The 23,031-nt window shown below is 44.2% G+C and overlaps 2 protein-coding genes across 5 annotated transcripts; one reads left to right on the top strand and one right to left on the bottom strand.

The window, feature by feature from the left end:
• Position 1: 1 nt before the first annotated feature.
• LOC131091373 (Na(+)/citrate cotransporter-like) lies at positions 2 to 18,014 on the bottom strand. Of its 4 annotated transcripts, none has more exons than XM_058037404.1 (15): positions 17,657 to 18,014; positions 15,201 to 16,872; positions 13,094 to 13,198; positions 11,889 to 11,996; positions 9,451 to 9,579; positions 8,584 to 8,720; positions 7,955 to 8,169; positions 6,486 to 6,657; positions 5,227 to 5,349; positions 4,478 to 4,690; positions 3,873 to 3,994; positions 3,486 to 3,604; positions 2,175 to 2,336; positions 1,055 to 1,192; positions 2 to 311 (listed from the first exon to the last, which is right to left on the bottom strand). In XM_058037404.1, exons 4-15 carry the CDS (start codon positions 11,991 to 11,993, stop codon positions 183 to 185), a joined length of 1,764 nt encoding a protein of 587 aa, XP_057893387.1. In that variant the 5' UTR covers positions 11,994 to 11,996; positions 13,094 to 13,198; positions 15,201 to 16,872; positions 17,657 to 18,014; the 3' UTR covers positions 2 to 182. The 4 variants fall into 4 exon arrangements, with proteins under 4 accessions (XP_057893387.1, XP_057893385.1, XP_057893386.1 ...); XM_058037402.1 differs by having other exon boundaries at positions 15,304 to 16,872; XM_058037403.1 differs by lacking the exon at positions 17,657 to 18,014 and adding an exon at positions 17,049 to 17,639 and having other exon boundaries at positions 15,304 to 16,872.
• Positions 18,015 to 18,155: 141 nt separating this feature from the next.
• On the top strand, positions 18,156 to 20,367 carry LOC131091599 (thioredoxin domain-containing protein 17-like). Its single transcript, XM_058037762.1, has 4 exons — positions 18,156 to 18,329; positions 19,058 to 19,139; positions 19,412 to 19,487; positions 20,082 to 20,367. Exons 1-4 carry the CDS (start codon positions 18,188 to 18,190, stop codon positions 20,148 to 20,150), a joined length of 369 nt encoding a protein of 122 aa, XP_057893745.1. The 5' UTR covers positions 18,156 to 18,187; the 3' UTR covers positions 20,151 to 20,367.
• The last annotated feature ends 2,664 nt before the right edge of the window (positions 20,368 to 23,031 follow it).

The raw sequence follows: 23,031 nt of genomic DNA, 5'->3' as shown, positions 1-23,031 counted from the left end.
TTTGGCTCCAGCACAACTGGAGTAAGATTGAGTTGGTTCAAACTTGAACTGCTGTGTGACTGCTGGAAGGCAGCAAACACCCAACACTGGATCTGAAGTGGTGATGAGACTTTATACAGGACTGTGGGCAACAGGGAGTACTGAGGGTACTTTCCTAGTTCAACACACGAATTCTTCACAGCTCACTGATTTCTTGTGCTGTTTGCCCAGGCTGGGAATGTGTCCAGCTGAAACATAGGCCTTCCCCACGTGTTGATGGCCAGGGAGACACAGCAGACTCCAATGATGTTCAACACTAGTCCAGATTTAACCTGTGAGGAAAAAAATCCAAACCAACAATAACCAAACACCAGCACAGCAAACTGCAGCAAGACCTACTTGTACATACACAGGAAAGATGGTCAAATAAATCACAGAAATACCACTGTATCCACTGCCTTCTGCCCTTGCTTAGGTGGAGACACCAGGGAACACACTGTGCAAAGTCTTTGAGCGCTTTGCTATGTATATAACCAGTCGAGGAACTTTAAAGCATGTGTAACACGTCGCTCTTATTAGTCAGAGAACAGCTTATGCCCTCTTCAAGTATCCAGTTAGAAAACCAGTAATGTTTGTGTGTTCCGCCCAAAACCTGCCCTGTGTGGTCTGGCAGAAAATCAGAGGACCAGAGCCAAGGGCTACTGATTGCTACCTTCTGCTTTCAGCTCCAGTGGAGACAAGGCTTTAGACACTTGCCAAAGCCCCAGAACACTGCAGGGCATGCCTGGACTTTAACCCTTCACGTTTCAGAGACTTATGACTGGTCAGTTTTTCATTTCACTTGGGCCAATCTGTATGTCTGCCAAAGCCCATGAGAGAAGTACTGTTACTTCAGAGATGCAAATTTTTATCACAATATTAACGATGCAGAAGAGAGTGGCATAGAGTTGCAGTTACAGCCCATAACAGCTTCCTGGTACTTTGGAAATACTATGCAAAGAAAATTAAATTCTCGCCATATTTCAGGAAGAAAGCAATGGAGAATTTCAGGTAAGAGAGAAGGCAATTATCTTACCATATCCAAAACACGGATGTGGCCGTAAGAAAACACTATTGCATTTGGTGGTGTTGCAACAGGTAGCATGAAGGCAAATGAAGCACTGAGAGTACCAGGCAGCATAACATACAAAGGGTGGATCCTGATAGATTCAGCCTGCAATGAAATGGAGAGAATATCACTCTGGGGGTGTTTGAAAAGAAAAGCATAAAGGATCAATCTACCCCAGACCAATGAGATACACAGACTTATTTTGTTGCCTCGTACTACATCACCAAAATAATTCACAAACATTGTATTCTGAAATCCACATGTGCTTAAAGATAACTTGCTGTTGTTTCCTGTCCAATGATACTTAAAAACAAGGCTTGATTCTTTCTTGTTGTTTGTTTTGCTCTATGGCATCTTTTAGATTTCTGGTCAAAAATATCCAGCAATCTTTTCTTTGACCTCGGACCACCCTTTTTCCAGGAATGGGAATTATAATTACTAGGCACGTGGAGTGACACTCTTAGACTTTACATAAATTCTGTGGCACTCAAAGCTTAAGTGCCAATTTAAGTCATTAATAGCTCAGTACCTTGATTGGGGTAATTTTGCTTTGAGGAAATAGTCTAGAATAAAGTGTTTGTCCTTTTCCAATAAAGAACAAAGTAATCTATTTTTCTCTTTATGCCACAGTTTTGATTCTGCTCAGAAAAGGCAGCAAAACTTATCAGGTTTTCCTCCTTAAGTTTTAAAATTGTTCTGCGTTCCTATGAGAAATTGCACATTCCTAATAATCAGGCTGACCACTTTGAGTATTTTAGCACAAAATGTGAAGATGAGTAATTCAGAGGCACCATCAGAAAGTGCTGGATTTTGTTTTGGTTTGGGTTTTGTGTGTGTGTTGATTTCCAGTTCTAAGTTGATGGTTCAAAATGACCAGAAGTAACTGATGTTTGCTGAACTGTATGGAAAAAGTGACTGTCACTTCACCCTCTCCAGGGTCAAGGCACACACCTTACAGAAGGCATGACCTGGCTTCCTTTTAAGTACACTGGAGCAACATCCAAGACAATAATTACAATATTGCTTTGCCACGCAGTTTAACTCTGATCCTCCAGCTGACAGGGTAACAGGACAGAAGCAATCTTACCAGGGATGAAAAGACAGGCAGGAAGAGGGTAGCTGTGGCCACGTTGCTGGTGCATTCAGTGCAGACAGCTGTAATAAAGGAGATCACTGATGCAATGGCCCATGGTGGGATCGATCCCAGTGGTGTCATCTGACGACCTATCCAAGCTGAGAGCCCAGAGTTCTGCAAGAAAGAAAGTGGGTTTCAGTGAGGTTCAGAACCCCTGACTCACAAACAGGGAAGCCATGTTATGGGCAACATTCCTGACAAATAATACTAAAAGACTCCAGAATTATACAAACACCATCCAGGAAAGTACAATTATCTGTCACAAAAACTAAAAAAAATTCCTTGCCAACTGGACATCACACTGAATCCCACTGTTCTGATTCTTCCAGAAACCAAATACTTGCTCACACACAGGTTACAAAATTATTGGTTTCCTTGCTGAATAAGAAAATTTTTCTGAGGTCATTGCAAATACTTAGTGTATGGCCCAGAAGCTTCTTGGCACATTTTTCTAAGGTTTCTGAAGGTTATGATTCTGTATGGATGCTCTATTGTAGGAACACAGGCAGTAGTTGATACAAACAGGTTACAAAATCTGACTTGATAGTGTTTAATGCTCTGGAACTTTAATAATCTATGTATGTTGTAGGTGGATGAATGTCAGGGCCAGAGCTTTAACTTGCCCCATGGTTTAAAACTAATTAGTCACAAAACTCAGATGTGAACATGACTTTCCCCAAAATATCGCACTACTGACAGCTAATGCTTGCTTTGATTTAGATGCATTTAGCAGTGATGAAAGAAACAATGTGGTTCACCTCAGGATTCCTTCCTGTTTTGGGAATTTAGCTGCCTTTTCTGTGAATTTATAAACACAGCATCAACCCAGGATTTTCTTTCCGACCACTTCAGCAGTGGTTTTGCTGTAAGTCTGAAGATATAAAATCCTCAAACAAACCTCAAATGGTACTGAAAATCTGGCAGGTGCTATCTATATTTCTACTTTTCTAGTCAGGGCTGGGATTGGGATGATTACAGAATTAAGAAAGGATGCTTTTCTGGACTGTCCAGACAGCGAAGATCCCAACCTACTTGGGAGTCTCCAAGAGGTAAGATAAATTAAAGAAACTTTGAAGAACAAAAATTCCTGAAGAAGACTCACAAGCATTCACCTCTCCTTGGTTTTTGCTAATTTAGATCTCCCTTCAGATCTGAACTTTGCTACTGGGTTTGGCTTTGGGTGCATGCCCAGTAATACAGGACTAGATAACAAACCAGGGAATTTTGCCTTTGAGTCAGAGAAAAACAGATGTCAGGACATACTGCGCTTGCATCAGCCAAAGCAAAACCTCCTCCCAGCAGCAGCACAATGTTCCAGGGCATCTTCCTTTGAACCACATTCCATTCTAGCAGCGGGGGTGAAAAAAATTGCTTTTTCTTATCTGAAGTGAGAAATAAAGAACATGTTTTAGGAGAGCGAAGACACTTTATCTTCTGTTCTGCAAGATACTGATGGGCAGATGCACAGCATTGAGAAATCTGCACAGGGCGAGGGTAACACACACGGACACGGACTGTGCCCCAGCGCTGCCCCACAAGGGAGGCAGGTGAGATGCTCTAAAGAACTGCATGCAAATCCAGTGCATGTTTCTGCCTTGTTGGCTGAGCGGGTTAGATGTTTCACAGTACTACAGTCCCTCTTTTAAATACCTTCTTCAGTCTGTTCAGAGTCAGACGTGCTTGTATTCCAGCCTATGCATTTGGGCTTATGAGCAGGAAGGACAAACAGTAACAGGGCAACAAACATAGCAGGAACAGAATCAGTGATATACCTAATGGAGAAAAGAGAATACAGGTTAGAAAATGGACACCTTTCTCCGAGAAAAGGGCTGTATTCCAGCATTCCAGTCACTGACTTTGCCATCCCATTTGGGGCTTGAGCAAAATAGGACATCAGCTGATGTCTGACGTCTCTCAGATCTGCCATAATTTAAACACAATAATAAAAGAAACAAGCTACAATACACATTAATAAATAGAATCCTGGATGACAACTCATCCCTCCTGGAGCAGGGTTCTTTCTCTGCGCTGAAGCCAAGATTCAACAGTTGTATCTCATAGACAGACATCTAAAGAAATGGCCTGAATGATTGATTGGTAGTGTCATGTACAAGCCATTGTATCAAGCCCAGCAAACATGTGAAGTCAGGTAAAGTTGGAATTAATGATCCCACATTCAAAATGGAATGTATGAACAAGGGAATCTGATTAATAACCAAGTGGGTAAAAGATGGAAAAAAAACCTAAATACTTACTTTTCTCCTCCTTTGAAGAGTATGCTAGCCCAGCCTTTTATAAAGCCTGGGTTTCTGGAAAACCACAAGAGCACCAGCAATATAAACAAAAGGAGGACATTTATTTCAGCATAAGACATAGGGCCTAGCTTCTTCATTTCTGCCTTCAGCACACTGTATGCAGCTTTTTCTTTGTCAGTTTTCTGTGTCCCACAGCCCCAGTTTTGTTTTATGCTTTGAAAAAAGGGAGAAAAAAAATACTGTAAGTACGAACATATTAGAGGGATCTAGCATCCTTATCACTCTGCAGCTGCCCCTCTTGGCGACAGACACAGACAACAGCACAGGCCATAAATAAAGAAACTACAACAGTGCCAAAGTATTTTGTGGGGACACACCAGTTCTCACAGAAGAATGTGGTCTATCAAAGGATGGCAATTTGGAGTAACCCAGGATGAAAAAGACAGGATTGAATCAATGGCTGCAAACCAGCTATGACAGATCTCCCAGGGCTGAAATTCACAGGCGAGAGATTGAAAAATAAAAAGGCAATTTTGTCTGAAGATTAGGAATGTATATGGCTTTTGCCTTAATATACCTCCCATGAACACAAAAGGTTTCCAGACCTCAAAATTTTTGTGAAATGGACCTGCTCTCTGCTACAAAATTAATAACTTATCACTGCATTTCTTTTAGCCAGATGTCTCGGAAAGCAGATCTGCACTAACTTACTGAGGGGTTTACACAATATCATGTAGATAAATACTCACTTGAGTCCCATGAAGGAGCACTGTAACCAAAGCCAAGCTAGTGTCAACATCAGGACCATGTTTGGGAATGAAAATCCAAACCAGGAAGCAAAGTCCACAATATCATTACTGTCAGGGTATAACCTGTAAAGAAATTATTTTCTGTATGAACGTCAAAAAATTTAGCAATCTAGTCCCCCTTTAAAATGTGCTACAGACAATTATGCATGTAATCTACGACAACCATTACGAGCAATCGTAGGTAACATCCACAGCCTAATTTAAGTCATGAGAGAAGGCAGCCTGATTTCAGAGCAGAACTTAAATGATTGTCAGTTTTCCCTATGTTTTAATTTGATGCATACAGGAGCTCATGTTGATACTTTAGGTCTCAGTCAGACAAGCGTGGCTGAAAGATCTCCCATTCATTCTAGACATTTTTTACTTCTAACACATCTGTTCATTTATCCCAAGAAAGGATAGTTTTTTCTTCCTCCCAAATCACTCTAGTAAGAGAACAAGAAATGTCTTCCCTGAAGTTAATGCCTGTACTTCTGCTGCCTTCAACAGATGAAAAAGTTGCTAGTTGGCTTGAAACAATGATGACAATGTTTTAAGAAAGGCAATTTTTGTTATTCTCTGTGCTTGCCAATAATGATTGGAGGAAAAATATCAATAGCAAACTTCCAGCTGGATGTTAAAACCAAGAGATAATGTAGCAGCTAAGGCTGAAGTACTTGCAACACAAGGAAGTAATGTTGGAAAAATTTCCACTGCAGATTGGGTTCCATGTAGATCAGTTCCCAGCCTCAGTTTAGCAATGACAGAACGACACAACTGCACAGTTTCCACAGCCACAGCATGGAGGAACAGTGTTACAGGAGGGGCCAAGTTCCTGCTAGCTCTCTTCAGTGTGCTTATGAGTAGAGTTAATCTACATTCTTCTGGTGCTTTTTACTGCAGTTCCTCTTCCGGATGTGCTGCATTTCAGTTGAAAAAGAGGACACAGAAGAACCAATATCGCATAATCAACCACTTGCATGTTGATTGCCAACAAGTATTTCCAATTTTCTCAGAAGACCTTAATTCCATCACATAGCTTCCTTTTAAAAGACGCTGAAGCAAAAAAAATGAGGCCAAATACTTCATACACATTTCTTAGTCTCAGTTCCTCAACTATTTGCTTGAAGTTCACAACTGAAATTGTCATCTAAGACCAGTCAATTGGTCACACAAACAGTATGACAGTGCAACTAAAAGAAGCAGCAAAAATTACTTACTGATTCATCTGGCCTTTCAGTACCACATTTGGTCCTGTTCCAGTAAGTGTTGCAGTTCCTCCAATGCTGGCAGCATAGCATACACAAAGTGTCATTCCCTTGCATATACTCTTCCGCCTTTTAGTTTCCTCAGAAGATTTGGGGTCATCAGTGACTTGTTCATTGCTTACACCTAGACAGAAAGAAAATTATTTGCCTCAGGTAAAGCTGGAAAGGCAGAGAGTTCAGGATAGGATCTGTAGGCTTAGTGCTTCCAGTTTGCATGTGCCATTTATTTTAATTACAAAACTCACAGATATCTACCTAAATACTTCAGACTAATATTCATGAGGAGCAGAAGAAAGAGGCTGATGGACTGATGGACGTGATCCAAGGATGCTTTTGCCCACATCAGTGCCACAACTCCTTTTCAGTAATGTCTTGTTTCACAGAGAGGCTCACCACCAGCCAAATATTGTAGTCACTGAAACCATTCCAATTCCACAGCGAGAACCCAACTAGCTTTAACAGATATGAATACAGGCAGGAAAAAAAAACAACACTAAAACCCAAATCCTTGCTTGGCATTCTGTCAATTTACAATAACCACAAAACTTTACTGCTGTGTCCATTGTTCTCTGAGGTTAACACCCTAATCTTGAAGTCTGACTGGACTAATGGAGCAGGACAAAGAATTTATGGCAATTGCAACCAACTCAACAATATTAAAGGGTATTTTTTGCACACTCTTATTATCTTCACTACACTTGTAATCTGATCTTTAATCATACTTAATAATACAGCCCTGCGTAACAGCGCAGCAAAGCACTGAAATGAGAGGGTCTGAGTTTGTGCACATATTTAAAATGAAGTGTAACCTATTGTAGAACCACATCACTGGCACAGGACCTTGAGGAATCAAGCATCTGGGTAAGATCACACAAAAGAACAGTTTGTCTAATGTGAGTCAAATTACACCAGTTCCTCTTTTCCATGTGGCTTTTAAAGTAGTCCTCTTTCTTCTCCCTATCTCCACATACCATCTGGTCAATAAAGAGATATTTATTACCCTACAGCCAAAATAGATTGTGTTTACATAATTTTTTCAAATAGTCCTACATGGCCTAGAATCTGAATCCCCACTGATAATCACAAGATTTAGAAAGTGGGATGCTGGGGGTTTGGATGGCTATTTCCTACAGGATATGCTCTTCACTTCCCTAAACAGGCAGTTAAGTCTAGGGGAACTGGGAGGATGACTCCAGCTTGAAGGAAAGAACATAACAACTTGTCTGGGCTCTAGCACCAGCATACAAAATGGCAGCCATCAAAATTAAAAGCTATTTTGTAAAACCTAAATGTCATATATTTACAGGATTTCAGTCAGACTACCATCCTCTTTCCTTGGAAAGGGTACACAACACTCCTAGGTTGGGGAGCCGAGTGTAGCAAGTTCAGTAGCATCAGCTTATGGGTGAGCAGGCCCTTACCACTCACTGCAGTGGACCCTGATTTGCTCTTTTCCTCCAGCTCAATCGCTGTATTTGTTTGCCCAGTTGCTGGTTCCACCGTGGTCAACTCATGCTCTGTGATGTCCAACTCATCCAGGACAGCTTGGACAATGGGAACCATCATGGCAGTGGTGGCTGTGTTGCTTATCCACATTGACAAGAAGGCAGTGACTAACATAAATCCCAGCATCAGGCTGAAAAGAAAGACACAGAGGAGGAAGGAAGAAAGTGAACAGATGCTGCCAGGCTTAGCAGTCACTATAATTTGGAGAGCAAAGCCCAGGCAGGGATGTGTGCAGCCACTAGTACAGAGCAGGGCCAGACTCCCTTCTAGGACAGTTCTGCCACGTTCACTGAAGGAATCCCAGGGCTTAATTAAGTCTCTCATCATTTTGTCCCCAATGGTAAGCCTCTAAAATTTAGTCAGATGCTAGTTTTGGATAAAGCACAAATAAACTGCTCCTGTTGCTAGACTTCATTTCTGGATACTCTGCAAGTACAGCTAAATTGGCTCTTGCAGGATCCTTTCTCTGCTGACTGTTAAATACCATCCCTGGGCCTTTGCTAAACTAACAAGAGGTAAGAGAAAACCAATGTAATACTCTTACAGTGCAGGTTTCACCCCAAGAATCAGAAGGACCCTCAGTGCAATCCTTTTGTGAAGATTCCACTGCTCAAAAGAAATTGCGACAATCAGCCCTCCAAAGAAGAGCATGTTTGTGCTATTTAGGTACTGCAAGCACACCTGTAAGACAGAGAAGATAAATCAGGCCAAAATACTTGCTTCGTTAGTACAATTTGCTTACACCCTCTCAAATCCACGGACTGGAGCAGGCCCCAGCCAACACTAGAACAAGAGGCAGCTGCTGCCTGCAAGTTCCCTGCAGTTTCCTGAACCCTTGATCTCCTGTGTAACTGCTGACTCGCCTGCGCAGGAGCTCTCTGTGCATCATTGTGCAAAATGACACCAGTTTCCTAAAACGCAGCTAGGGGTTCAAAGTATGGAAGGTGCTGGAAATACTGAGCTCCAAAAGGGCTTTCTCAACAGCATCAGCAACCTGCCTTTACCGGCTTGCTGGGCAGTGGTGAACCTGGGTACAGATCCCGAACACAGCCGGTGCCTTGTGCCTCCAGCACAAACAGCACACCTGCCGGCACTACGGGGCAAACTCCCACAGGTTTGTCCTGTGCATTTTGACATCTTCCAGAAGAATGGCAGCTCTGCTTTCACTTCCCCTTTGTGCTTGGGAACACACAAACTGCTGGCACTAGTGGGATGCTCTCCAGCAGGACCCATGTCCAAAACAGATCCTCCCCTCAACCACCTCAAGCCCCCCACTCAAGTTAACACTTTGGGCAAATGTGTACGTACTTCAGCATCTTCCCATATAATACAGACTTGCTGGCTAAATATTGATGAGGGATTAGAGCACTGGATTTCTCTGTATCAGACCTGGATTGCACAAGTTCCTTACTTTTTTAGAGGTCTGAACTCCAAGCAGAGGGAAAAATACCACTGGCATGAGGGAGGTGACAGACAGGGGGATCACTTCAGTGCACCAGTACACAGCCATGATAATCATGATATATGCACATCTGGCCTCCTGCAATAATAGAAGACACATTTAAGCATTAGAAACTGTTTTCAAAGGTAAGAAACACATTGGTAGCTCTTAAAAGTGTCTCACACACTCCACTGTCTGTAGCTTAACAAGTTATGCTGAATGAGGACTTAAACTTGTGCTCTTAAACAATGTTCTGAAGTCACTTGTATAAAAAAGATCTTTTTGACCAAGAAGACCATAGTGTTTGCTTTAATACAACCACACAAAATAAATGCTGTGAGAAAAACAAATCTTCCGCCACTAGGTAAGTGCACAGTTTGTCGTGTAAAAGTACCTCTTGGTGGTTGAGGTCAGCAGATTTTACACCTAGGAGCCAAGAACAGCAATATAGAGTTATTTTTTTTTAATGGATGGCCAAATTTCCCATTTTGGATGATTAGCTTTTCTGAAATTCACTGGTCTTTGATGTATGTCCAGTAACACAGTTCAGCTCAGAAACTATTTCACTGAATAATTTAAAATTTCTTTGCTTTTTAAAGTAACTCCTAAAGTAAAACTCTTTTTTTGTGTGTGTGGCTATGCACATTAGAGGTGTTAAACTATTTTCCCATGTCATATTGTCCCCACCTGCTAAGGTGTTTCCCTAGTATAGAATTGTTGTAACCTGTCTTTTTGGGCTGTTGACCAGGCATTTCTGTATCCCAGCCTTCTGCGGTTTGTACTCTAAAAATTGTCAGGGGAAGCAGGTATTCATTAGCTAACAGTGAACTGCTTGAAAGCTGAAGTCAGTGTTCTGTAGCTCACTATTTGCTCCTATTTAGGGCATGTGTTTATGGGATTTTACTCTAATACAACAAATGTGACTTTATTGCTAAAATAAATGGTGTGACAGTGACACTTAAAAACTGACATCAGGTGTTATTAGTAAGAAGGGGTGTATTTTCGTTAATTTTCTGGAGTGTTGGGGAAAAAGTTTAAGAACCAGAAAACACCCTTTGTAAGTAATGTGAATTTTTTTTCCCTCAAGTTTCCAGTTTAATTACAGCACAAGTTTTGAAAGGAAAAATTCTTCAGAGACTAGAAGATATCAGGCAGATGCTGTAGAAGTCTCTTCCCTTTATAAATATGAGGTCAGCTCATGATACAATTCATGCTGTACTGCAGTAATGCAAGGGTAGAACTGACTGTGGTTAATCTGTTGCTAGTATGAAAGACAGATAAACAACTCTAAGTGAATAAAATTAAAATTCCTGGTTTTAGAGAGTAGAGAGTAAATAATTTATGTGAAATTCAAAAATACAGCCATGATTATAATTTAACTCCAGCAACTGTGGCAAATTCAAACAACAAAAGATTTGGAATTAAGTATATATTTGTATTTATACCTATATATATATATCTGTGATTTATGGAAACAGTCACAGAACGTCTCTTTGGTGTTTCTGTGCGGTTGACACAAAGCACAGTGGCCTGACTCCTGGCTGAGAGATGAAAAAGCAGTCACTGACAGAAATATTGCCTTTCCATTGCAAAATACTGTAATTTCTTAGGTTAGACTAATGACAAAATATGCCTACAAATAATGGCAAACTGAAGACATACTTAATTTTTTTGGAAATTATCTTTCCTAGTTTTGATCAAAGTAGAGCTTAACAGTCAGGAATTCCTCATTGTATAAAGCACCACCATTCAACTGAAAGGCCACGCTGGTATAACTTAGACAGGTAAACAAGAAAGGTTGGCAATTTGGTTTATGAACACAGATAAAATTTTCCCGCACTTTAAAACAGATTGAGCGATAAAAGTTGCTCAAAAGAAAGGCTGGCTTTGGCATTGGAATAGCCTCCAAAGCTCTAGTAGGCTAAAACACTGCAAACTCAGCTTCCACACTTGATCAAGAAAGCTACAAGGCATTAAAAGCTCAAACTTTCCTGGGTCATTCCAATTTTACGCCGGTGTAACTCCACTGAACGCAAAGGAGTTGTGCCGTTGCCATCCCTGGAGTAAGATGGATGAATCGGAAGACACGGCATTTGAAATCCTGACCAATTCGTACAGCACAACGCTGACAGCATCAGGATGGAGAATGTCACCAAGCAACGTGCTAGGAGTGCCAGACCCTCAGCAGAGAGCTGGGGGAAGCACTCCTGCCCTTCCGCCGACTCCACTCGCTAGGACATAATGCAGGACAATGCCAATGCCGGCCAGCTACGCCTGGGCTTGTCCTGGCCCAGAATGAATTGCCTCTAATTGTCACGGCGGGTTGGGTGCCGCCGGGAGGGCCCGGAGCCGGGCGGAGCGCGGTCACCCGGGGGCAGCAGGCCCGGAGCCGGGCTCTCTTCACCTACCTTCGTGGGCACGACGAGCGGCAGCGGCAGCAGCAGCAGCGGCGTGAGGAAGAGGATGGCGAAGGAGCGGTACCTCAGCAGGGGCTGCAGGCACGTCGGGGCCATGCTCTGTGGGGCGACACGGTCAGGGCGGGAGCGCGAGCAGCGCCCGCCGCCGCCGCCGCTTTAAGTACGGGGCGGGAGGGACGGGAGGGACCCGGCCGGGGGCGACACGTCCCGCCCGCCCCGCCGGGGCCGCCCCGGGCAGCGGCGCGGCTGAGCTCGGCAGCCAACGAGCCTCCGGAGCGGCCCGGCCCCGCTCCGACCGCCCTCCTGCCCTGCCGGGACCCCTCCCCCGCGGCCCCTCGGTGCCCCTCGAGGAGAGCGGCTCGGTGGCTGCGCGTCAGCCAGCGGCGCCGTCGGGACAGCGCGCAAGGAGCGCTCGCCCTGCTCCCAGAGCGCCGCAGAGGCGCCGGCACGCACAGGCTCCCGAGCGCGCAGGGACCCGGGGCTGCCGCCGCCCCTTTCGGAGCATCGCCCCCGCTCATTCGCACCGTGCTGGGGAAGGACTGAGCTCCTTCGGGGAAATGGAGAGTTAAAACCACCGTGGGGATCTCCCCAAAACAAAGGTCTGTGCAGGCATGCATGGCTGTGTTTTGCTATTGTTTTGAGAGGCATTGTGCCTCTGCATCTGGGTTAAAAATAACCCAGGAAGGTTAACTTGAAAGGTTATTTTTGACGTTGTTGACTTCAGTGACTTTGTCGACAGCGCAGCCTTGGAATCCAAAGGGACGGCCCTACTGATGGTGGCCAGCACGACCGAGTGAGCAGAAAGGGACAACTAGACAGAGGACAAACAAATAGTTGATATTTTAGGTTTCGCTTCTGGGACGACAACAGCCACCTGAAATTGAAGTCAGCATAAATCATATCTCAACAATTTGATCCTGCAATCTCTTAATACAGTCTTACCAAGCAGTTACTCACAGGAATAAAGAATTTCAGATTCCACAGCAAGTAATGAAGGAGCTCTGACTACAGCTTGCACTCTTTGTCCTCTGCTGACCAAAGGAACTTGAGTGACAGAAGTTCAAAACAAGACACTCCAATGTTACTTTTCATTTGTAAAAGCAGTGAATGCCCACTAAGAAAAAAAAGTAGCCAACCGGATCTGGACAGATTCCAAATCTTCAAACGTTTCGGAGCTGTCCCTCTGGGTAACTTACCAACACAGAGGAAACACACTTCACACCAGTGCAAAGTCTAGCAGAAAGTGGGGAATTGGCCAAAACTTGAATTCCTGTGGCCTGTCTCCAATGAAAAAATGGTTCCTAGTCAAAAAAAGAAAAAAGACTTGAAGCACTTAAACAAGAAAACGCAAAATGTTCATTCTAAAGGAGTCGTTCTAAAGTTAACTCTGATAGACCAGTAGACCAGTGCAAAGGTGATTTGTTGTCTTCTTGTTTCAATTAGATGCAGTGAAGAAAAAAAACCATAAAGACAAAAAATGTGTTGATACCTTTAGATGGACTAATCTTGTGAAAGGAGACTTGCGTGCTGTACCTGGGGATGAGACATGGGACTCCATGGGCAATTTGAACTAGCTAACTCATGGCTCAGTCCTTTTCTTTTAGTCAATACAGAAAAGGTAATCAATATTCCCTTACTGTGCAGAATTATTGCACACTGACCTTCATATAATTTGATTATGAACTTCCTTTTCACTGTGCCAAGGAGAGGACAGACAAAATTTTGGCTGCTTGCTTTACAGAACTGGTCTGACAGCTGGGTAGAAGGGAGCTGCAGAGAGCCTAAGCACTTGCAAAACATCCAGGATGAGTTTTAGGTGATCCAAAGAGCTTTCAAACAAAAACCTCCCACAGCCTGAAATTCAGCTCATGCTAACTGAGCACCAACTGCACACCTTAAAGGAAAAGGAATCCCTTCCTCTAGTCAGTATGGCTCTGAATGCAATAGCTTTAAACAGTGCTTTAGAAGCAGTGGGTAAAACCAGCTTTTGGTTGCAGACATCATTTAGAAGCAGGAGACTGTATCATCCTTAGGTACCCTAGTGTTGAATAATGTACTTGTCTTGTTTTTCTTGATAGTAAGTTTCAAATCAGTTTTCAAAGGAACTGAAATTTTTCAGTTACAAAGAGGCTTCGGCATGGGTGGTGATGTGAGGTGGAAGCAGGAGCTGAATCAGGTCTCTTGTACTTGAAATCCCTTTTCCTGGTTGCAAGATACCATTTTTTCCATTTGCTGTTCTGCTGCCCTAATAAACCCCGGTATTTTGAAGCATGTCAAGAATTAAGGGTTTGAGTAACAGAGCCAAGCCCATCTTGTGGCTCACTGCCACCAACCTTCCCTGGCCTTTGCAACGTTTCTCAGCTGGTGGCTCTGGGGTTCATTTGATTTAACTTGACAAAGAAAGCAGAACATTTTTCTGCTGTTCGTGAGCTGAATAGGTTCAATGAAGTGTTCAGTGAGCACTAGAGCCAGCTCAAGAGACTGGGCTAGTTATGGCTGGGCAAGGAACAGCTGTGGCAGGAACAACTGCAGCTTTCAAGACAGAAGATGCCTAGGTGACCTTGACAGCATTGTCAAACCACATGCAGAGTCTTGCAATCTTTCCTTTTATACTTCAGATACCAGCATCAATTACGTGAACCATGGCCAAGAGTTGCAGTTAGAAGTGGGACACTGCTGAAGGCTAGTTAAGAAAGGCTGACCTGTATTATTTCGTAGAGAAAGGGACTGAAAACCAATCCCACTCAGAAAGTAGAATTTCCAGGGTCAGTCCAGGTAGAAAAATTGCAAAATACAGATTTTTTTTATAGCTTAGTTTGTTCCTGAGAAGCTGCTTTTCTGATATATTGCACTCTCTACAAGGCAATCATCCCAGTTACTCCAGTTATTGGAGGATAGGAATGGCCTGTGAAAAGGTGGCTTTACAGGCAGAAGCTGGTTCATTTAATTACAGATAGACATATTTTCTGCTTCTAATTCAAATGCTGCCCAAGCACACAAGTACAGTTTACTTGTTCTAAACAGTCCATTTGACCTAGATTACTGCTACTCTCTCTCGAGACAAAAACTCCTCACATTCTTTTAAAAGTTCTTTCATGTTGCATGCTCCATGCAACAGCCAGAGGTACAAAAGTTTTAACAAAATAAAATTAAACAAGGACTGTAAGTCGTATCATACTTGACATTGAGAAACAAAAATTAAAACAACTGACCCTGAGATATTCTAGGATGTAGCAGAAAAAGAATGTTTTCTACTTGGGCTTTTGAAAGTCATATTTAAAAAATAACCAGTTCAGAACTTACCTCTATGTGATTCTTGCCTTCAAAAGGTGCCTAGAAGAGGTCCTGTATGGTAATGTTATGCACTGGAAGGTTTACGCAGAATTGAAATAGAAAGAGTTATTACCAGCATTCACTCCTTCATTGCTCTCCATTTTCCCTCCAGTCGGTCCTTCCCAGTTACTGCCAGCCCACTGTCCTGCTTCAGGAGTAGCTTTCAACTAAGTTCCCAGTGGAGCATCTGATATTTTTCCAGGAAAAGCTCTCAAGACTCTGAATGAACAGTCCTTTCGGCACAATCCCCGTGCCCAACAATGTTCTACATAAAAGCCCTCATTCTGAATTTTGAGTCAGTGGGATTTTCTCAGTCAGTTAATGTTGCTGATCAGTCTTTCTTGAGCTAGAATTGGTGTTTCCCATATAGTTTGTGCCCTAAAGCCCATTCAAATGCTGTGCAGGCTAATGACCGCAAAAGAAAATGATCCAAAAGAAAATCACATTAAAAATTTGTATCAGAATTGGCAGCTCTGTAACCTCTCCCTTAGCTGCCATCTCATTAACATACTTGTTCAAAAGCCTTTTCTCTGCTTCATTACATAATTTGTGTTACAAAATCCTGATAAACATTCATTATTCCCAGATCTAAATAATGGCTTACTGCACTTCCTTTTTCTTCTGCTTTCATTTTTCCCAGAGAAAAAGGGGGGACAGAAGGGGCTTGTTTAGATGGGAAGTGAACCACACCAATTTCTGAGAAACATCTGTGGCAGCTGTTGTCTATGACATTATGATACATTGTGCAAAAACTAGTGAATGATTCTTTCTGATACTCCTGCAAAGTGAAAGAATTATTATTAGTGCCCCTACTTGACGGACTAAGAAGGTTAGTTAATATTTTCTGCACCTCCTGTATCCCATTGTTCCACAGTGGGGAGGTCTGTCACATCCGAGACACTACTTGCATTGTAGAGCTATAAGGGATCAGTTGTAGCAGCAGGTACACAAACGCTCGACCTTCCTTCAGAAAGTCTTGAAACTTCTTGGCATTGAAAACATGAAGTTCTGTTAATTTTTCTCTCTAATTTATATATCTTCTGAAGTTACCTATTTTAAAGTGTATTGCTGAGGTCCAGGAGGAGACAGGACGTGCTGTTCCTGGGGCCTCTGTGCTGTCAGTGCATCACAATCACAGCAAAGTATCCCCAGGGAGGAAAGGCAGTGCTGGCTAATGCAGGTTGGAGATTTCTCCTGGAACATACTTGGCTACCCCAAACGCTCCAAGGGCCACTGGGGAACCAGTGGGGCCTGGGCATCTGCTGAGCACGGCTGAGCAGCCCATGTGCGCCCAGGAATGAGAGGCTGAGGCCTGAGGAAGGGTTTCTCCCAGGTGGAGATGGAGGGAAAACACCTCCCATGAGCTGGCAGCTTTGGTACAAGGGAAGCAGCACTGCTATTTTACTTGTTCTTCGAGACGTCTTTGTTTGATGTCCCTTTTTGCCAGCTGAACAGCCAATTTAAGTCTCTCTTCAGACACCACTGAGAACATCCCAGAGCTTCTCAGGCTGAGGTCCTCACTTCCAACGAGATTTCCCTTATCACTGGATGCCTTCAGTTTTTCTATTATAATTGGACGGGGGTGAGAGAATCTGAGAGCCAAGTTCTCTGGAACTGCAGGAACATTTCTATTAAACTGGAGCTGTTCAAAGAGTAAAAAAAACCCTGATGTTATGCAGAATACTATACACAGGCGATGCAACTCTGTCATGATGGCACTGTTTTGGATTTATGATGAACACAGTGTTAACAGCACATCAATGTTTTCATTCTTGTTAGGCAGTGCTCACAGAGGTCAAGGCCTTTTCTGCTTCTCACCTGCTCACCACTGAGTAGCCTGGGGGTGGGCAAGAAGCTAGAGAGGAAACAACTGGATGGTTGATCCCAACTGACAAAAGGGATATTCCACACCCTGTAGCATCATGCTCAGCAGTAAAAGCTGCAGGGAAGAAGGAGAAAGGGGAGACTAGTGACAGCATTTGTCTTCCTAAGTCACTGTTATATGTGCTGAAATGGCTGAATTCCTGCCTGCTGATAGGATGTAGAGAATGAATTCCTTATTTTGCCTTGTTTGTGCACAAAAAGAGGAAAGCATTTGCTTTCCCTGTTAACCTGCCTTTATCACAACCCATAACTTTTCGTACTTTTCGCCTTCCAGTTCTCTTCCCCATCCCAACTGAGAGAGGGTGAGCAAGTGCTCAGCTGCCTACTGGGACTGAACCACAACAGATAATTAAGAATAATTATACATCCAGTTTGTGATCTCTAGCCTTACTAAAGGACAGTGTCAAGATAATGTGCGACAGCACGAGGAAAGCTAGTATGACACTCCCTGCTGGGCTGTCTCATGAAGTGGGTCAGAATCATATTTTTGTTACAATCACAAAGAAAACCAATTCAGCATCGCTACCGACGGCAAATACTACCTGTGTTTGTAAAGCTTTAGCTTCATTCCTGTATCGCTGGCTGGTGAATGCAAACGCATCATCAGACACCGCTGTCTTGCTTGGTACCATCTCATCGGCTCGAGAGCAAATCTCGCTATTATCGCTTGCTTGTGATCATGCGAGAACAATAAACCGTTATTTCAGACTGGCAAAAGCCATCCCGGGTCTGATGTGAGTAACAAAGGGAGAACCAGCCCGAGCAGCCGCGGACAGAATGGGGCGGCCTCTCCGCAACCGCCCAGGGCCCGTGGCTGCTCCCGGCCCTGGCCCTCACGGCGTCCCGGGCGGCACCGGCACGGCGGGCCCCGGGCGCTGCGGCAAGGGAGGGACGGACGGACGGACGTAGGTCGGCCGGCCGGCCGGTCGGTCGGTCGGTCGGGCGGCCCGGGCCGCGGCGGACGCACCAGGCGCCGTTCGAACCCGGTCCCGCCGCCGCACGGGCCGCCGGGAGCGCGCCGAGCTACGGCGGCCGCGCGGGCCGGGCCGGGCGGAGCCTCCGCCGCTGCCGCCATGGGCTGGGAGGAGAGGCAGATCCGCGGGTACCCCGAGTTCGTGCGGACGGCGCAGAGCTACCACGGCCGGCCCATCTTCGCGCTCTTCTGCGGCGATAAGGACGCCGAGGGCAGGAGCTGGTGTCCCGACTGCGTGACGGGTGAGGCGCGTCGGGGAAGCGCCCTGCCTGGGGCATGGGCTGTGTCGGTCGTGAGGAAGCCGGAGAGGCCTCGGGTGCCTTTCCGGGAAATGCCGGGCGGGCACAGCAGCCCCAGAGCCGGTGCCAGGCTCCGGGCGCAGTTTCCCCGGTGAGCTGAGCGGGCTGTGAGCCGCAGCTGCCACGCTGCCCCTTTGGCTGCGCACATGGAACGGCGCGGGCTGCGGGCGAAGGCTGCTAACGCGGCCCAGCAGACAGACAGACCGACAGACCTGAGCCGTGCCGTCAGCTTCACCTATGCTGCACGTGTCGAGGCGAAGCGATGCCTTCCCCGACCGTGTCCAGCGGCAGTATTTCCTTGTGAGAAATCACCGCACTGAACCGCAGGGCTTTACGTGTCTGAGCAGGTCTGAAGGTGCCTTAGGGAACCGTCACCCTGCAGAAGGGCGCTGTGCTGGGCTGCCACACCCAGGACAGGACAGAACAAGAGAAACAAGAGTGTTTCTCTTCGTGTTAGAGAAGAAATTGGCCTTTACTCCAACACAAGTCCAGTCAGCGTTCAAGCATGTAATAAACTCTGAAAAACTTGTGGATAGCCCGGTGCAACGAAATATCGATCTCTAACTAAAGCAGACAAAACATTAATAAGTAGCCTTGCCGGTCCAAGTTAATCCATGTGATTCTGTAGCACGAATATTTAGTAGTAACAGATTTTAAAAATTATTTTCTAGCTGAGCCAATTGTGAGGAAGGAACTTCATAACCTGCCTGATGAGTCAGTTTTCATCTACTGTCTAGTTGGAGATAGAGCCTAGTAAGTACCTTTGAATGCTGACAAATGGGATTACTTTGTTCTGTTGGTGGACTGGTGGTTAACCTGTTGAAAAAACTGACTGAGCTGTCCTTTTCTGTAAAGAGTCAATCATTTTTTGAGGTCCTCACGATCTCAGACATAATCTATCTGCATGCTTGTTTTGAGAAGGGCATTGGGAAGGTGTGAGGCAAAGGCCTTTGAATAATTTTGAAGCTATTTTAACTGGAAAATGCCTCTATACAAGCTGTGCTTAACACCTTCTTTCTGAACAGCTGGAAGGATCCCAACAATGAATTCAGGAGGAATCTGAAACTAACAGGAGTGCCTACACTACTTAAATATGGCACAGTAAGTGATTAATGTTCTGAATCTACAGGCATTGAGATGGGGACCTGTCAGGAATTTAGGGCTGAATGAATTAGACACTTGTATTCTCTGAGAACCCTCTCTTGTTCAAGGAGGCCAGGGCATTCTAAACATCTCTTCTGCTCCCAGTTCCTCAAGAGAGAACCATTCTGCTTATTGTGTAATGTCTATAATAAACATGCAGTAAAGGCAATATGTGCACTTGCCTCATGGTGCTTGAGGGGTTGAGAAACTTCTTAGCTGCATATTGTTACTGTTCCTGATTTGCAGCTCCTCAACTTTTGAAAATTCCAAACACTGAGGCTACAGGAGTGAAACAAGTTCCAAGCACTCTGGTCAGACTGCAGCTCAAGTTGTAACTTGTACATGTTAGTTAAATTAGTAGTTACTTGCTTAGAAATGCCTCTTCCAAGGCCAGAGAACCCTCAAGAATGTTTTAGTTGTAGTTACCATTCTTGTTCCACCCCCACTACACCTCACTCCCCAGGCCAGAGGTGCTGGATGTGGCTAATGTTAGTGTGTACAAATGGCTCTCAGCCAGAACAGGTTTTTTAATTATGGACGTTTTTCTTTCAGCCTCAGAAGCTGGTTGAAGAAGAATGTTTTAAATCGGAGCTTGTGCGTATGTTGTTTACTGAAGACTAAAGGCCTCGCTAGTCAATCACTGATGAAGATGGTAGTCTCAACTACTGCACTGTCCTTTCAAGGAATCACTGACCTTTGTTAAAACTTTAATGATTAATTACTTTGGACTACTTAAGATAAACGTCCTGAAATTCTGGGCCCAAACCTTACAATAAAATCTTACAAGAAAAACTGTATCTTTCCTTTCATGTCCAAATAAAATTGAGTTTGTGAACAACCTCTTTTCAAAGGACCTGAGCTCGTGTTAGAAACTCAGATTATCTTACATTTAGTGAAGTGTAACTACAAGTTGCACTTTCAGCGAGTAAGGAGGAAGGGGAGAAACAGAAAGCCCTCCTTCCTAAGCCTGACCACATAATTACTGAAACTGTTCAGATAAATTTTCAATGCCAAAGATGTTTAATGACTTATCTGTTCAGTCTAAGTGTGATAATGTGATGGCTGGCAGCTGTAGTGTCACTGATCCCATCTTAATGGTTAACACTTGGGAGTACCTGTTCCTACAAGGACAGGAAATACAACATGAATGCACCAGAAATACAGTCTAAAAATATGAAAATTAAAAACCCTGGCAGCTGCCAAGAACTATGCTCTTAGAATAAAAAACTATACAGGAATAAATGGCAAGTGCTTCTCCAATACTCCCAGCAATGGCATGTTTCCCTGCACACCCTGTTCTTGTTACATGCGGTGTAAAGAGACTCCAGAGCAGCCACTGCTGCACAGACAGAGGCCAAGACTCAAGGAAGCTGAGTTTAACAGAACAGAGACAGCTACACCTTGTTTCCTTCTCTATCCTGCAGAGTTTATGAAATGTTTATGAACATTTTAATGAGGCTCACACTCAGGCCTGAAGCAGCTTATGAAAACTCATGGAAGTGCCATGTGCCAAATAAGACTGGGAAACAATTTTGTGTGGGTAAATAAAGCACTGAAGTAAACTGGGGAAGGAAAACATCTTTTCTCTGACAGAAGAAACAGTCTCTTTCTTATGGCCAGAATCTACATTAAATGTAAATCTACATTTACACCATAATAAATGGGCAACTATTGACTAAGTGCTCTAGAAAAACCTAAATGGGCAAAAATAGCTTCAGTACAGTCAGCTCTATTTTTAAAGAACTACCAAACATTGTATTAAGCAGTCCCCAATCACCTGAGGGCAGCATGGCATGCCTGCCTTTCCTCTGTGCCCCCAAGGTAAGGGCTGTGCTTCCCTCAGAGTTTCTGTGCCAAGCAGAGGCAGTCTGCAGAGCATGGCAAGCCCTCTCTGTGCCACAGACCTTCACTCGGGCCAGCAAAGATACACGGAGGGGAAGGTCTGATCTGACACTAAGAGCTGCCACTGGCATGGTTCTTCTGGGCAGAGGAGAACCAGCACCCTGCCATTAAACCACACCGACAAATGCTGAGCCTAAGTCTTGCAGCAGAGTGGTGGCTTTGTGGTGCAAGGTCAGAAGTGTTGAAAACCTCTGCATGACACAAAGAGATTGATCAGACTTGTCTAAAGTCACACATCTATTCCCCCACACTGGAAAACATTGTGAAAACTCTGTCACTTGATCCAAGGGCTCAGGATTCATTACCACCCCCCCTTCACATATTTAGCACAGACACTTGGGGGAAAAAAGATGTGAAGTATGTAAAAATGTATACAATATGTCACTACTGAAAAGGAAGAGGTGGTATGTTAAGGAACCACTGCTGCATTTTGGCTAGGTCTGACTCAGTGATCTGTTTCTTTTTCTGGACTGATTTTCACCAACTGTCCAATTCCAACTTTGTCAGCAAATGCTGGGTTTGGGTACAACCAGGTTATTGCTATTTCAAGTGGCAACACACGTGAGCTGGAAAGCAAAGGCTGAATAAGCCAAACACTGAGTTCAAGTGAGAACAGAACTCAGCTGGAATGCAGTACTCGCTGCTCTGAACTCAGTGGATGACACCAACAAATCCAAACCACTCTTCAGATTGGGGACTTCTGATCATGTAGAGAATGCTGAAAGGTTTTTCTTCTCTATTTCACAGATCTAGATGTTCAACACACGGGCAGGAAACACCTTTGTTCTCCCTTTGTATATTTTCTTGTAGTTTGGTAGTTCATGAACTCATTCACAGTTGCGAGACCGTCCCCAAGCACTAGTACACTGTGGGAACAAGCTTGCACACTGGTACATGACCAAGCAGCAGCCCTGTGCAACAGCAGCCCAGATCACAATGCTGCAGGTTTAAGACGCTCAATACTTGCAGAAACTTGATAATTAGCAACTTGATATTTTGGTAAACTGGTATTTTGAGAGAAGAGAGGAAAAGCCAAGGATCCATAGAAGTGGGCAGAAAATAAGAAAGCTTTAATTTAGCTCCTTAGAGGTGGCACTGCCAGCTGGCCAGCTGGCAGACTCACCGACCACAAGGAATCACATTCTGCCCTCGGATGGTAAAACGGGAACTGTTTGCTCACTCAGGGTGGCTGAATAGCTCACCCTGACAAAGCCCACACTGAGGATCCTCCCGTGTTTTTTGTGGGTGCTGGGGGGGCATGTTTGAAAGCGGGGGGCAAACAGATTCTTTTAAGCCACTACCTTAGCAGCATCACAACTTCTGCACCTAAAACAATATTCCTTTGATGAGCAACAAAACAATTGCCATGTCTGGTAAGTTTCTATGATACTTGTCCTGCAGCTGAAGGGGCTGTAAACCAGATCTAGTCACAAAGCAATTGTCCTTGCACTGTCCACTGCAAGTACTATGTATTTACTCAGGGCACTGGAACAGGACACCATGCATGCCTGCTGCTGAAGAAAAGCCCATTTGTGCCTGTTATATTGGAAAGTTTGCACAACATTTATTCTTAAAAACTGGTTGTGTTTCTTAGAGTCTT

Source organism: Melospiza georgiana, chromosome 19 (genome assembly GCF_028018845.1).
Source record: "Melospiza georgiana isolate bMelGeo1 chromosome 19, bMelGeo1.pri, whole genome shotgun sequence".
NCBI classification, from domain to species: domain Eukaryota; kingdom Metazoa; phylum Chordata; class Aves; order Passeriformes; family Passerellidae; genus Melospiza; species Melospiza georgiana.
Note: the sequence above shows the minus strand (reverse complement) of the source record. Positions and strands in the feature narration are given on the sequence as shown.

Coding starts and splice junctions, on each gene's coding strand:
- LOC131091599 (XM_058037762.1), top strand. CDS start 18,188: ATGGGCTGGGAGGAGAGGCAGATCCGCGGGTACCCCGAGTTCGTGCGG. Junction 18,330..19,057: donor GTGTCCCGACTGCGTGACGG/GTGAGGCGCGTC, acceptor ATTATTTTCTAG/CTGAGCCAATTGTGAGGAAG. Junction 19,488..20,081: donor CACTACTTAAATATGGCACA/GTAAGTGATTAA, acceptor TTTTTCTTTCAG/CCTCAGAAGCTGGTTGAAGA.
- LOC131091373 (XM_058037402.1), bottom strand. Junction 11,997..13,093: donor AGTGTGTTTCCTCTGTGTTG/GTAAGTTACCCA, acceptor GTCGCCCCACAG/AGCATGGCCCCGACGTGCCT. Junction 3,605..3,872: donor CTCTGAACAGACTGAAGAAG/GTATTTAAAAGA, acceptor TTCTCACTTCAG/ATAAGAAAAAGCAATTTTTT.